This window comes from Gekko japonicus, unplaced genomic scaffold (genome assembly GCF_001447785.1).
Source record: "Gekko japonicus isolate JY-2015 unplaced genomic scaffold, Gekko_japonicus_V1.1 scaffold429, whole genome shotgun sequence".
Taxonomy (NCBI): Eukaryota; Metazoa; Chordata; class Lepidosauria; order Squamata; family Gekkonidae; genus Gekko; species Gekko japonicus.
The window spans coordinates 293794-308467 of record NW_015161964.1 but is presented as its reverse complement, the minus strand read 5'-3'; the positions used below and the strand labels follow the sequence as shown (position 1 = coordinate 308467).

Genomic DNA, 14674 nt, shown 5'->3' with positions numbered 1-14674 from the left:
GGCCAGTGCGTTAGGCAACTGGTACACCAGCCAAATTGCCAAACTCTCCCCAGCCTCCCAGACCAGGCCAGCACACTCAATGCCCGTGATCCTCGGAGGTTGAAGCGCCCAAAAGGAGTAAGCCCCCCGGATTAATAATGCCACTTCTCCCCCCCCCCGGCCCCTATTCTGAGATTGGTGAAGGACCGATAACCCAGGGGGGGCAAGTTGAGAGAGAGCCACTATCTCCCCCTTCCTCACCCAGGTCTCAGTCACGCATGCCAGGTCCACATTCTGCTGTTGCAAAAAGTCCCTAAGGACCATGGTCTTATTATTTATGGACCTGGCGTTACACAACACAAATGTCGGAGAGGGGTTATAATTCCTAGCCCCACTGCCAACATCCCTCGGGATGGGACGCAGGCTGGGAGAGGGCTGAGCTTTCCCATTTCTTTGCCCTCTTCGCATAAAACTCTGCCTGCTCCCACCACTATACTTTCCTCTCCCCAGGAGCACCAGAATTCCCTGGCCCGTATCACTGCCCTCGGCAGTCTCTGCAAGCTTCAGACCACCAGCAGAGCAATAGAAGTGCTCAATATAGTGCTCGATTTAGATGGTACAATGAAATTTACAACCACAATACTACTACTACCAATATACAGCCTATCCTACCACAAATAAACTAACAGATGATTGCCAATGAAGCCAGGTATCGGCCAGTAAATAAATAAATAGGAACATGAGATGTAAGATCTATCAATCAAGGTAAGTTGGATGTGGTCAAAAATGAGATGGCAAGACTGAACATCGACATCTTGGGAATCAGTGAACTAAAGTGGACGGAAATCAGCAAATTTAACTCAGAAGACTATTATATCTACTACTGTGCCCAAGAATCCCCATTCAACATCACAGTAATTCAAGTGTATGCCCCAACCACTGATGCAGAAGAGGCTGAAGTGGACCGGTTCTATGAAGACCTACAACACCTCCTAGAACTAACACCAAAAAATGATGTCCTCATCATCATAGGGGACTGGAATGCTAAAGTAGGAAGTGAAAAGGTAACTGGAATAACAGACAAGTTTGGCCTTGGAAAGCAAAATGAAGCAGGGCAAAGGTTAACAGAGTTTTGTCAAGAGAACACACTGGTCATAGCGAACACCCTTTTCCAACAACCTAAGAGGCGACTCTACACATGGACATCACCAGATGGGCAACACCGAAATCAGATTGACTATATAATTTGCAGTCAAAGATGGAGAAGCTCTATCCAGTCAGTAAAAACAAGACCTGGAGCTGACTGTGGTTCAGATCATGAGCTACTCATTGCAAAATTCAGACTTAAACTGAAGAAAATCGGGAAAACCATGAGGCCATTCAGGTTTGACCTAGATCGCATCCCTGATGAATATACAGTAGAGGTGAAGAATAGATTCAAGGGTCTGGATTTGATAGAGTGCCTGAAGAACTATGGACGGAGGTTCGTGACATTGTACAGGAGGCAGCAATCACCACCATCCCAAAGAAAAAGAAATGTAAGAAAGCAAAGTGGCTTTCTGATGAGGCTTTACAAATAGCAGAGGAAAGAAGGAAAGCGAAAGGCAAAGGCGAAAAGGAAAGATTTACCCAACTGAATGCAGATTTCCAGAGAACAGCAAGGAGAGATAAGGAGGCTTTCGTCAATGAACAATGCAAAGTAATAGAAGAAAACAATAGAATGGGAAGGACTAGAGATCTCTTCAAGAAAATTGGAGAAATCAAGGGAACGTTCCGTGCAAAGCTGGCAATGATAAAGGACAAAGACGGTAGAGACCTAACAGAAACAAAGGAGTTTAAGAAGAGGTGGCAAGAATACACAGAAGAACTATACAAGAAGGACCTCAATGTCCTTGACAACCACGATGGTGTGATCACTGACCTCGACCCAGGCATCCTGGAGTGCGAAATGGGCCTTAGAAAGCATTACTAACAATAAAGCTTGTGGAGGTGATGGTATCCCAGGATCCAAGTTGCTGTTAAAGTGCTGCACTCAATATGCTAGCAAATTTGGAAAACGCAACAGTGGCCACAGGATTGGAAAAGGTCAGTTTATATTCTAATCCCAAAGAAGGGCAATGCCAAGGAATGTTCAAACTATCTACAAGCTAGGCTTCAGCAGTATGTGGATAGAGAACTCGTGGGCACTCAATGAAATTGCTGAGCAGTCGGGTTAGAACAGATAAAAGGAAGTACTTCTTCACCCAAAGAGTGATTAACTCTTGGAATTCACTTCCACAGGAGGTGGTGGCAGCTACAAGCATGGACAGCTTCAAGAGGGAATTAGATAAGCATATGGAGCAGAAGTCCATTAGCCACAAGGTATAGATAGGAACTCTCAGGCTAGGGCAAGTGATGCACTGTATTCTTGGTGCTGGGGGGGCAGCAGTGGGAGGCCTTCTAGTGTCCTGACCCCACTGATGGACCTCCTGATGGCACTTGGTATTTTTGGCCACTGTATGACAGAGTGTTGGACTAGATGGGCCATTCGCCTGATCCATCATTGGCTTCTCTTATGTTCTTATGTTAACTGCCAGAAGTACAAGCTGGGTTTCGAAGAGGTAGAGGAACTAGAGATCAAATTGCTAACATTCGCTGGATTATGGAGAAATGAAGGGAGTACAAAAATCACCTCTACTTCTGCTTCTTTTACTACACTAAAGCCTTTGATTGTGTGGATCACAAGAAACTGTGGCAAGTCCTTAAAAAGATGGGAGTGCCAGACCACCTCGCATGTCTCCTGAGAAACTGGTATAAGGGTCAAGAAGCGAAAGAACTGGATATGGAACAATTGATTGGTTTAGCATAAGAAAAGGAGTACGGCAAGGATGTATATTGTCACCCTGCTTATTTAATTTATATACAGAGTACATCATGCAAAATGCTGGCCTGGATGAATCACAAGCCGAACTTGAGCTTGCCGGGAAAAACATCAACAACCTCAGATATGCAGATGATACCACTCTAATGGCAGAAAGTGAAGAGGACCTAAAGAGCCGTTTGCTGAGTGTGAAAGAGGAGAGCACAAAAGTTGGTTTGAAACTCAACATAAAAAACCTAAGATCATGGCATCTGGCCCCATCATTCCTTTGGCAAATAGAAGGGGAAGTCATGGAAGCAGTGACAGACTTCACATTCCTGGGATCCAAGATCACTGCAGATGGTGACTGCAGCCATGAATTTAAAAGATGCCTGCTCCTTGGGAGGAAACCTATGGCAAACCTAGGCAGCATAATAAAAAGTAGAGACATTACCCTGCCAACAAAAGTCTGTATGGTCAAAGCAATGGTATTCCCAGTAGTGATGTATGGCTGCGAGAGTTGGACCATAAGGAAGGCTGAATGCTGAAGAACAGATGCTTTTGAATTATGGTGTTGGAGAAGACTCTTGAGAGTCCCTTGGACTGCAAGGAGATCAAATCAGTCAATCCTAAAAGAAATCAACCCTGACTGTTCCATAGAAGGCCAGATACTGAAGCTGAAGCTCAAATACTTTGGCCACCAAATGAGAAGGGAGCACTCACTGGAGAAGACCCTGATGCTGAGAAAGATTGAAAGTAAAAGAAGTGGACAGCAAAGAATGAGATGGTTAGACAGTGTTGTCGATGCAACAAACATGAAATTAAACAAACTCTGAAGGACGGCAGAAAACAGGAGGGCCTGGCGTGACGTGGTCCATGGGGTTGCAAAGTGTCGGACTTAACTGTGCGACTGAACAACAATAACAACAACAAAAAGAATAATGAATGCTGTGTTAATCTGAACATTTTCAGAGATCATGAGTTTTAAGCAAGGATTCTGCTTCCAAATTAAATTGGAAAAAGCAGTGCATTTTCATAAAAACATATGTTTTATTAAAGTTGCCACTCAAAGAAAATCTTAGTCAATTACTCATGTAAGTTTAAGTACTACTTCATTAAATTTGAATAAGTTAGCATATTCAATTTTAAGTAGTATACGAGTCATTTTACCACTTTTATATAATCTGTAACAGTCTTCCTATGCACCTTTCCCTTTCCTATGTACCATTGCCATATTGCATCATTTCACACCTGTATGCAAAGATATCTATGGGGATATCTATGGGGCCTCATCCCGTCTCCATCATGAGGTATTTCCTGCTCCCCAGTTGTAGTTTGTAGAGAAGGGAGTGGAATGTTTTCATTTGTCTCAGCTCTTGTCAGTATCAGTGGTTTTAAAGAAGTACAAAAGAGTTGCTTCTCCATTTCCGTCCATTGCTGCTCCTATCAAGAAACAGGAGACCACCCCCACAGCCCCATGTGGTTTTTTGGTGTGAGGAATACCCAGCAGCTGCAGAGAACCACTGTCTCATACTCCTTTTAGCTTTGCTGGTAGGGCTTCAGATTCAAAACAACAGAATCAGAGAGAAATTTCAGTTGGTTGACTTGGGGGTAGTCTACAATTTACTAGAACTCTATTTTTAATAGAACCACAGAAGTTTGATTGGTTTATTGTAGCTGTCCTCTCTTTATGTTATCCTTTATGATAACTAAAGCTATGTCATTGATACTTGACAGTGATCACCTTTTTAAAGGAAAGGGGTTGTGACTTTTAATTGTGTTTGTTTTTATTATTGTATCCAGCCATGGCAATAGAGCTTTCAGCGTGTATGGCATGAGTACCTAGTTTATAAGACCATTACTTTGTTTGTGTTGAAAACTGTGAACTGATATAATCATTTGGAGATATGAAGTCCTGGGGCGGAGTGCCTTGCTCTGCGTTAGTGTGTTTTAACTTTTTTGATGGGCAAATACATCCTATATCAATATGCTGACTTTATGTCAGAATTTAATAGGATGATGTGGAAAGTGGAAAGAGAAATACTGTCTCCTAGGCATGTGTTTTCTCAGAGCATCCAGTATATTGGATAGCATTTGACAGAAGATCTAGGGTCCAATCACACTCAGTTCAGTCTGGCATATATTTATGGAGACATCTGATGATTTCATTATTCTGTAGAACAAGGAGGAGGCTAAATACATTAGAAAGTATGTTGCTTAGAAGATCAGTAGGCAGGATCTCACCATGGTCCAGTGGATCTATTTAAATTTAGAAAAGGTGGTACAAATTTGTAAAATCAAAGATTAACTCAAGATTACACTAAAATACTTGCTTCATTACTATATATGTTATTGATCACAGGTCTTGTATATAATTATGTACTTTTTTACTGACTTTCCAGAAAAAGTAATTTAACTTAATACTAAAGGTTGTTTCATTTATTATATATTTTTTATCAAAAATATTATTAACAGTGCCTTCCAAAGCAGAGTTACACCTTTCTATGGACTTCAGTGGACTTCAAAGGGGATGTATTTGCTTAGAATGGCAGTGTAATTCTGTATGGAGAAAAGCATATCAGATATATAACTTTTTCTTGCTATCGCTTCATACTGCATATAATGACATTTCTCTTAAGAATTAAGTCATTAGAATCATTAACAATAACACTAAAATAGAGCTTTGCTATAAAGTAACACAGGCACTTTAGTTATACATCATATAAGTGTCTAAGAGAGTAGAACTTCATAAAAACATCTTTATTCTCTAAAAGATAGTTTAAAATTAAATACAGCATTTTATTGTGAAGCAGACAGACTTTAGTTATGTCAAAACACTCTTTTAGGAGCCACATAAAGCTGTAAAAGACGGTGTATGAAAAGGCATTCTTTAAGAAAAGAAATCACCATCCCATGAAGCTGATTTCCAGATGTTTGGAAACATTAGAATTTCCTGTCAGTACATTTAGGTAACACTAAAATGAGTTAACTTTCCATTCTGCCAGCCCTCTTCAAAGATGAAAGAGAACTCTCTGCATAAATTGCCTTATCTATAATTCACTGAAGTAAGCTGTGGAATGAACTCTGCAAGAAGCAGAACTCTCCCTTGGCTTATATCATGGCTTCTAAGCAAACTTTGCTTTTATTTCCACTCTTTAAAATGAAATTAGTGACCTTAAAAGTAGGATGGATGTTAAGGAACGTTGAATAGTTTGAAAACTGAGTTCAGAGTTGTAGTGTAGGGTAGAGTTTTGTTTGTTTCTGTTCCTTTTACTGTTCAGAAGTATATCCATATCTGAAATCAGCCATATTATGAAGACACATTTATTCAAGTAGCCCTGAACTGAATCCTTGTTAACCATAGACCCAGCAGGTTATCTTTGAAGCTTAGCTTGCATACCTAGTACCAGCTGTGACCTAAAGAATCCAAATGAGAATTTACAAGTTTAAATGAAATTTGAAAAGGAAATGTGGATATTATCATAATAAATGTTGACATGCCAAATGCTATTTTCAGATGTCTTTGTTCTTATATTTTATTCTTCATGCTGTTTCATTGTGCTTTATATATAGAAAGAACAGTGTACACAATGATGATGCTTTTTATGCTATTGAATCATTGCCCCAGTTCTTTTGTTTACACACAGATCTGGTTTAATGCATGTCTGTACCTTGGTCCATCCACTAATTTGTATTTAAAATACTCTGCCTTCTACCTCCAAGTACAACCATGGATAAAAATAGCCAAAGTGACATCCTAACACATCTATCTAAGATGCAGTTTCAGGGGGAACACATTAAACTTCCAGATTCACTTCCATATGTATAACCAGTAGGTCAGTCATTGAGTAAGATTTTGTGTTTCAGGGCAAAGAAACCTGACCTGGTTTCTCCCCCCCCCCCATTCCTTTAGAAACAAAATAGACAAAGTTTAGAAGACAGACTAGTACATTCTAGTTGGTATCTAGAAAAATCAAAGGTTACATTTATCTTTTATTTTTAAAGGAGGGGATAATTAATTGTAATATTGCTCCAATCCCTTTTATTTGTTGACTGACTGAAATTATTTATAGACCACCTTTCCTGTCAAAGCTCAAAACTGTTTACATTTTTCTGGGGGAACATGCTAGAACAGAGTTCCAGAGCCTCTTCACCAAAATTATTTTTAAAATGTTTCAAAGTTCACGTGTTTTCAGTATACGGATTGAAAACTTCATTTCCCTCTTTAGAGTTCAGACACCCCTTTTTCAAAAAGAAAGAAAGAAAGAAAATCCTGCATAAGACTATGTAGAAAGCATACATAAGAAGATAAAATCTACTGACAAAAAATAGTCACAATATCTACAACCACAACAAATCCGTACAATCAGTTGGAAAGCCCTCTGGAATAACATGTTTTACAAGCTCCGTTAAAAGAGAGCACAGAGACTGCAGATTTCCCCTCATTTGGCTATCAAATCTATAGAACTATCATTACCAAAGATGTCCTAAAATAGGCTGCTACTAATTTAAGCTCTCTGTGGGAAGAAATACAGATCAGAAGCTGCTGAGAAAATCAAGTACAAATGTGTTAGATAATTTTTGTTGTTTTAAACAGTGTACACTTTGTGCATTGATAAACAAAGCTAGAGTTGAATAAAGGATATTTTGAAAATATTTAGTAGTGTATCTAAATTATTCAACCTAAAAATAATGTTGTTTGTAGGTTGGGTTCATATTGGATTTAAGACAGACTTCAATGTGCAGCAACTTTTTTTCTGGAGAGTGTTGTGAACTAGACCCATAGGTTTCTTTGGCATTACATCAGAGAAAGTGATTTGTGAATTCTATCCAGTTCAAATTTCAGACAGGAAGCTACAGTGTCCTTACATAAGGTCCTGAACACAGGTATATAGGTCAGAGTTTTAAGGCTAGAATAAAATACAATGAACCTACATCTGCAAACACTTAAATGTACCAAACATAAAGTAAAAATCAGTTGTGGTGAATTGTTTTTCTCCTTTTTTGCTTATGAATATCAGAGGATCTATCTTCCAAAAAGCACTTAGGCAGCTGAATAACTTTTAACTCTGATTAATGACTTGGCTTGTGACCTGAAGTAAACATCCACCAAAAGACTGGCATCAACCATAATTCAGCGAGAGGCATCCAAGTCATAGAGTAATGTACATATTGGCTATTATGCATATTTAAAGTTTAATAGTGAAATGTTGCAGTAAGTTGCTGGATAGGATGCTGACATCTGCATCCTAAACACTTTACAAAGGAGTATGTCTCATTAACTTAAGTGGAATGTTCATTTTATATATTAGACTGAAAATTTAAAACTTTGAGTAGAATTTTTTTTAAAAATAGATTTTAGTATCACAGAGAGGGACTTCAAAGTATATTTTCCTTTTAACACTAATGTTTTATATTAGGGTTAGTTAAGTCAGATAAGCTACCCTTTGGTTGTAATAGTAAAAGGTTGTTTCATTTATTATATAAATACATGATAACCCATATTAGCAACTGTGAACGAAGAATGATAAATTCCAGCAGGTAAGCCATGTTAGTCTATAGCTGAAAAACCAGCCTTGTAGCATGTTTAACGGTATCTCAACACTAATGTCCATTTTTTTTGTTTCATGTACAAAAAAACCCTTTACGTGTACTCCCAAAGTAGTTTTTAAATACTGAGTTTTGAAACAGTAGTTTGATAGTTGAAAATGGAATTGTTGCAGAAGAAACTAAACAAATATCTCCACCATGTATACACTGAGGTTCCCATCTACATGTTACAAAGTCTTCATATTTGTTGGGGAACAACACAATGACTTTGTATCATAAATGCAGTGGGAGTTTTGTGCCTCCCAAATGTACACTGGCCCCTTTCTGTTTGTGACCACAGCATGCAGGGAGAAGTTGCTTTAGCTGCCCCACTCTATGCTGTTTTCACATTCACATACCACCCCATGGAGCTAGTATTGGCTTCATTGGTAATATAATTTTCACAACAGAGCCAAAAGTAGCTCCATGGGTGATTTACAGATCCGAAAGCAGCATGGGTCAGGAGGCTAAAGTTGCTTCTCCTTATGTATTGTGGTGACAAACACAGTAGAGGCAGTATGCATCTGGGAGGCAAAAAAACTCCCATTGCACATGGGATGCAAAAGGTACAAAACTCCCAGTGCATATCTGATACAAAATCCTCATGTTCCCCAGCAAAATACCGGGACTTTATAGATGGAGCCTCACTTCTGTGTACATGGGATATTTAGGGACTTAACCACACACCAGGTTTCCCTCCAGGATTCAAGGATTCTTTTGTGGTTGTGTTTCTCAGTTATCTGCACACAGGTCACATAGTGACATGCTTTTGAAATAAATGGTGCTTTCAAAAGCAGGGGTTTTTTTAAAAAATGGGATGGCTGATGTTCAAAGCCAAAGCCAAAAATATCATCAGGCATGTACCTAAAATATCCCAGCTCACATAATACAAAATGTAGTCAAGGCCGGGTGGAGGGACTTTTTGGTTTTGAAGGGATCCATGATAACCAAGTAAAAACCATTCTTCGCAATATTCCTTAATAAAACACTGAAATTAAGATAAAACAACTTCATCTTGACTCTATAATCTTTTGTTAAAGTTGTAGTCTGAGAAAACTGTTATTAGAAAAGCGTTGTATAATTACCTTCATCTTTGTACGTTAAGTATATGTTGATACATGTAGTGGTGTGTAAAATGTCAAAATCATATTTAGGATTCCTGCACTGGTTTTTTTTTTTTTTACATTACAATTGCATAATACTAAATAGAACGTTTTGCCAAATACATCTTTAAAATTCAACCAAAGAGAAACTCATTCAGTCTCTTGTATCATTTAGTTTGAGATCTTTTTAAAGCCTTTTTGGAATATGCAATTAGAACATCTGTGACAGATCTGTTTTTAACATATTTCGTATTTCAGAATGCAAGGAAATCTGGTGGTCTGTGGAACTTGCTTGTTAATTTCCTGACGAATGGCTAGTGAGGCCAAGAAGTGCACTCAGTACAGCATGTCTCCTGAAGATAGATGATCTCAAATAAATTCTATTCCCAATCAATTTTTGATTTGTTAGGTGTTAAACCACTTCTTTGTAAGGACAGTGTTTATAAGCCTTGTAATGAGACAGCCCTCTGAGACATTACCTCTTCTTTCTGTAATTTTGATAAATGGAACTCTAATGCATAAAGGATACAGTGATTGAAGGGCAACTTTCGGTCTCCTACGCTTTCATTTAGATAAATGCTTAGTATATTGTGGCAAACTGAGCTATATTCAACCAAGCGATAAATGTAAAGAACAGCACAGCCAAAATACTTCTGTCAGCTAAAGCAGCCGTGTTTCTTAACGTTTCTTTTAAATAAATGTATATTTAATATTCTAAAACAAAACTGATTTCAAAAGGATTTAGCTAAATAATTACACTTGCCAGATTCACCTTAGTATGTACCAGGAGTAATTGTCAGGTTGCTATAAAAAGTGATGACCAGTAATGTGACAGGCTAGTAAAAACCGATTAGATCCCAGTTGACTTTCTTGAAGATGACTTCTATATTTCTTATAATACCTCAGGTACACTTTCATCTTGTATAAGCACATTATTCCATGAATGAATGAATGTTCTGAAGTTTATTTTTTACACCCAAAATACACATCATGGCAAGAATTCCATTCAGTTCATATCAGAAAAGATTTCCTTGGTATTAAAACTGAGCAAAAATTAAATAGAATTTTACGTGTTTTCAATATTTTATAGGCACTGAAGAAGATGTGGTAAAGTCAAAGAAAACTTTCCGGAGTCAAGCTGTGGTCAATCAGAATGCTGAAACTGAGCTCATGTTGGAAGGGGATGATGATGCTGTCAGTCTGCTTCAAGAGAAGGAGATTGACAATCTTGCAGGTAAAAATCCTATTTTTGGTGTGTGTTTTTCACTTAATGTAAATAAATTATATAGAATTTTGAATCGGTTTGTCAGTTGTCCCCTGTATTAGTATTTATGTCACTGAGAATAGGAGGTCGAGGTGTTATTTGGAAGTACCTTCCTATATGCAAAGGTCTTCACAGTTCTTGCTTTATCCTCAGACACCTTTACAAAGGTTAGTATAAGATCACTTGATTAATCGTGGTTGATTAATGTCCCCATTGAATGCTTCATCTTTGGTTTCTTGCATGGTTTCTCCAGACTATAGAAAGAATTGGGGGGGGGGGGTTTAATGAAAATGAATTAGACATATCAAAAATATTAAATATTGAAAACAAAACAGCTTAAGTCCTGGCTTGACTAGTCAAATTTGAAAAACCCCTCACACAAAATCTTACATGAAATGTTCATTCTGAAGATAGGCTTCAAAACTTTGGGAAACATCTGAAAAGTGGGATATAAATAAAAAAGTAAAAATTAATCTCCATTGAATGAGAGCACCGGTTGGAAGTTTATATTTAACTAAGCCTCAGTGTTACGCATTCCTGGTAGATGACATATCTGTATGGTGAGATGCTACTAGGGATGGGCATGAACCAGGAAAATGGAGGTTTGTCCCAGTTCGTGGGGTCTCACAAACCTTCCCATTTAACAAACTGGTTTGTGGTTCATGAGGATTGTGATGCAGTGGAGCGCCCCCCCCCCCATGGGCTAGAGATGCCAAACTCACAGTGTGTCTCCAGCTGACTCTCCTCTACTTGCCCTCCATGTTTGGCGAGGATTGGATTTAAGGTGCCAAGTTACAGCACCCCAAAACAGGTACCCCTAGGATAGTACTTTCTGGGGAAATCACCACAGCCACAGGTTCAGGAGTGTGTTGATTCAAACAGACCCACTGCACGCTGGAGGCATCAGACTCGCAGTGGACTTCCTCAAGATGCTCCTCTACAAAAGGGGGGGGGTGTAGAGCAGGAGGTGGTGGCAAGTTGAAAAACTAAATCTATGGGCAGGTACAGTAAGGGCAGCTGGTGATGCCAAGCCCGGTGGGTGGGTGCCCAGAGGGGCAGAAGTTGAGGATCTTAGGGTCCTAAGTGCAAAGGTGGGAGGTCTAGCATGGGAGGGGGTGGCAGGTTGGAAAACCAATAGGCATGTACAGCAAGGGCAGCTGGTGATGCCAAGTCCATCCCCCTATTGCTTTGACAATTAATTGATCGGTGGCAGCATTTCTGTCTCACAAACTGCTGCCCTGAACCTAACAAACCTCCATCAAAAACATGGTGGTTCATGGGCGATTTGTGGGTGATGCAATCTCATGAAACAAGACCTCACAAACCACGAACCGGCCAGGTTCACGATGAAATTAGGTTCATGGTGAGGTTCATGTCCATCCCTAGATGCTACATCTGTGGCGTACTAACTATTCACACTATTAAGAACAACATTCTGTTTCTCAGGTTGGAGAACACAGGGAAGAGTTGACACTCTAACTCCTTGTTTTCCAGCAGATTATCTGGCTTGGCTCCAGGTTTTTTGGGGATCTCAGTGATGTGTGTATGTCCCCATGCAGCTAGCATAGTCAGGAAGTAAACAATTGCCTTAGAGACCTGTGTAGTATTGTGTAGGGTCTCTGAAGTAATTGCTGTTTTCACTGTTAAGAGTCAATGAAGAAAACAGAGCATGATTTTTGTCATGTCTGAGGAACAGGTGGAACTAAAAGGAGGAGTTGTGCTCCCTCCCATAAGTATATGGACAATAATTCCCCTGCTGCTCTGCCAGGGACTGTGCATTGAGCTACTTTTTTCCTGATGGAAGGGCATCCAACAGCAGAACACGTGTCTCTATTTTATCTTTTAACTGTGCCAGCACCATTATGGTTAAATAGAGTTCTAAAGAGTCATATTTCACACTCATCTCATCTCCAGGCCTGTTCTACCAGGAAATTAGAGATTGCCCTTGAGCACCCTACATCATCCCAGGGCCTCCAGCATGATCTTCAGTTTCCTGGTGGGACACAGCACAACTTGCACACAAGATAGATACCAGCACTGTGCTGCTTTCCCAGGTGCTTTTCCCAGTGGGAAAGGAAAGACTGCTCCCTGAAGCCAGGCCTGTGGGGTGGTCTCCTATCTCTCAAGGAAGGGGTGACCTGAAGGAGGCAGGAGAACATAGTTTTCTTGTCTTTTGTTTTCTCTGCTGCCCCCAGATATTTATCCCTTAGGGATATGGAAGATAGGGCAAGCATCTCTTTTACTAGGCTGAAGTTTGGGCAGACATTCGACCATGCTGACTCCACTTTCCTCTTTATCACCACATGCACATTCATCTTTCTGTGTAAGGAAAGACAGTACCAAAGCCCTGACTGTTTCCCAACTTAATGCTATGCATGTACAGTACATTTGTTAGATTTATATACTTTTTGACCATATTGTCCTCAAAGTGTCTTATAACATCTTAAAAATACAATATTAATCTCTATCTCCCTCTCCCCCATTCCCTACATACCAGCCCCCTACTCTTCTGTCTCAGATATTCTGCTGTTAGATTTAGAATGGCATTTGTTAGGTGGTACAGTAGAGCTCCCCAGCTCTTTAGTTCTGAGGAAGAATGTAAAGATTCAGCGTCTGCATTGTAAACACAGTGCTTGGTGGTGTCCAGGCCAGTTCCAGAGGAGCAAGGCTGAGGAGGCTACATACAACAAAATGGTGTTTGATGCTTTTCGAAATTATAGACAGCGTTGGCCTGAGCTCATTCCCTTATAATAACCAGTAATAAACAAGTAGTACTTTCAGTCAATCTTATTTAAGTTATGGTTTCACAGACACCATTCTATGCCATAATGTAACTTCTCATTTTTGTTTATAAAGGGGACACATAGGGAAGAGACTATTGGTTATCTTCTTCAAAAAATATAACTATCTAAATAGGAGATAGTTAATGGAAGGGAGCTTCAGGTAATGGCATCCTGCTACATTATAGGCCAGACAACATTTCACAGGGCTTCAGTATTTGATATTGACTCTTTTCCAGATCAAATATGTGTTGGTATGCATTCCATAAATATGGTTGTAAGCAGAGTTCAACTCTAACACAATAAGTACTAATAGAAACAGTTACACTAAGAATAGATTCCTTCAATTCCATTTGAATAAAATGGATACCTACAAAGGTAGGTATCCTGTTTCTGTACCTACACATTTTTAGGAATACTTACAAATAGGTAACACAAGAAGAGTTAACTGTAAGTCACTTCTGAGAGCTTCAGGGGGGGAAAAAATCAGATAATCATGGAGATGTCATCCCATCCCATCCTCCTTAAATGTTTCTTCCACTTGTTCAGTAGCACACTTTATTGTTACTTATGTCCATACCTCTTCCAGTGAATCTAGGAAAGTTTCAGCACAACTCAGATTTTCTTACCAGAGTGTGACTCATTAAATAAACGTGAAAGTGCTTCACAGGACTTAGAGGTCAAAAGAATACTTTATGCCAGGCTGAAAATTCCAAGGGAATATGGTTGCCAGACCCCCTGGTTTGGCTGGTGTTACCCGCTTTTGGGGGGGGGTTCAACCTGCTGCCGGCCAACTGGAGAGAGAGGAGGGAGAGAGAGAGAGGAGGGGGAGAGAGAGAGGAGGGAGAGGGGTAGCTGTGGGCCCTGCACCTGATCTCCGAGCGGCATTGCTGCTCAGAGATGGGGCACACGGGGCCCTCCGGCTGCCTGCACTTAAAGGGAACCCTTTAAGTGCAGGCAGCCAGGGTAAAAGGACCCCATGCTCCTGATTGCACGGAGATCAGGCACGCGAGGCCACCAGAGCCAAAGCTGGCAGGACTGTCCCCACGGGGGCAGGGCTTGGAGCCAGGATGTCCCCAATGTGACATCATCACATTGGGGATGCCCCACCCCCTCCAGG

At 40.0% G+C, this 14674-nt stretch overlaps 1 protein-coding gene across 1 annotated transcript in view; it reads left to right on the top strand.

Moving 5' to 3' along the window:
• LOC107126110 (neurobeachin-like) overlaps positions 1-14674 on the top strand; it is a 600691-nt gene that overhangs the window by 352319 nt on the left and 233698 nt on the right. Inside the window, 1 exon segment of the mRNA XM_015429619.1 lies at positions 10601-10744. Coding sequence (XP_015285105.1) covers positions 10601-10744 — 144 coding nt within the window.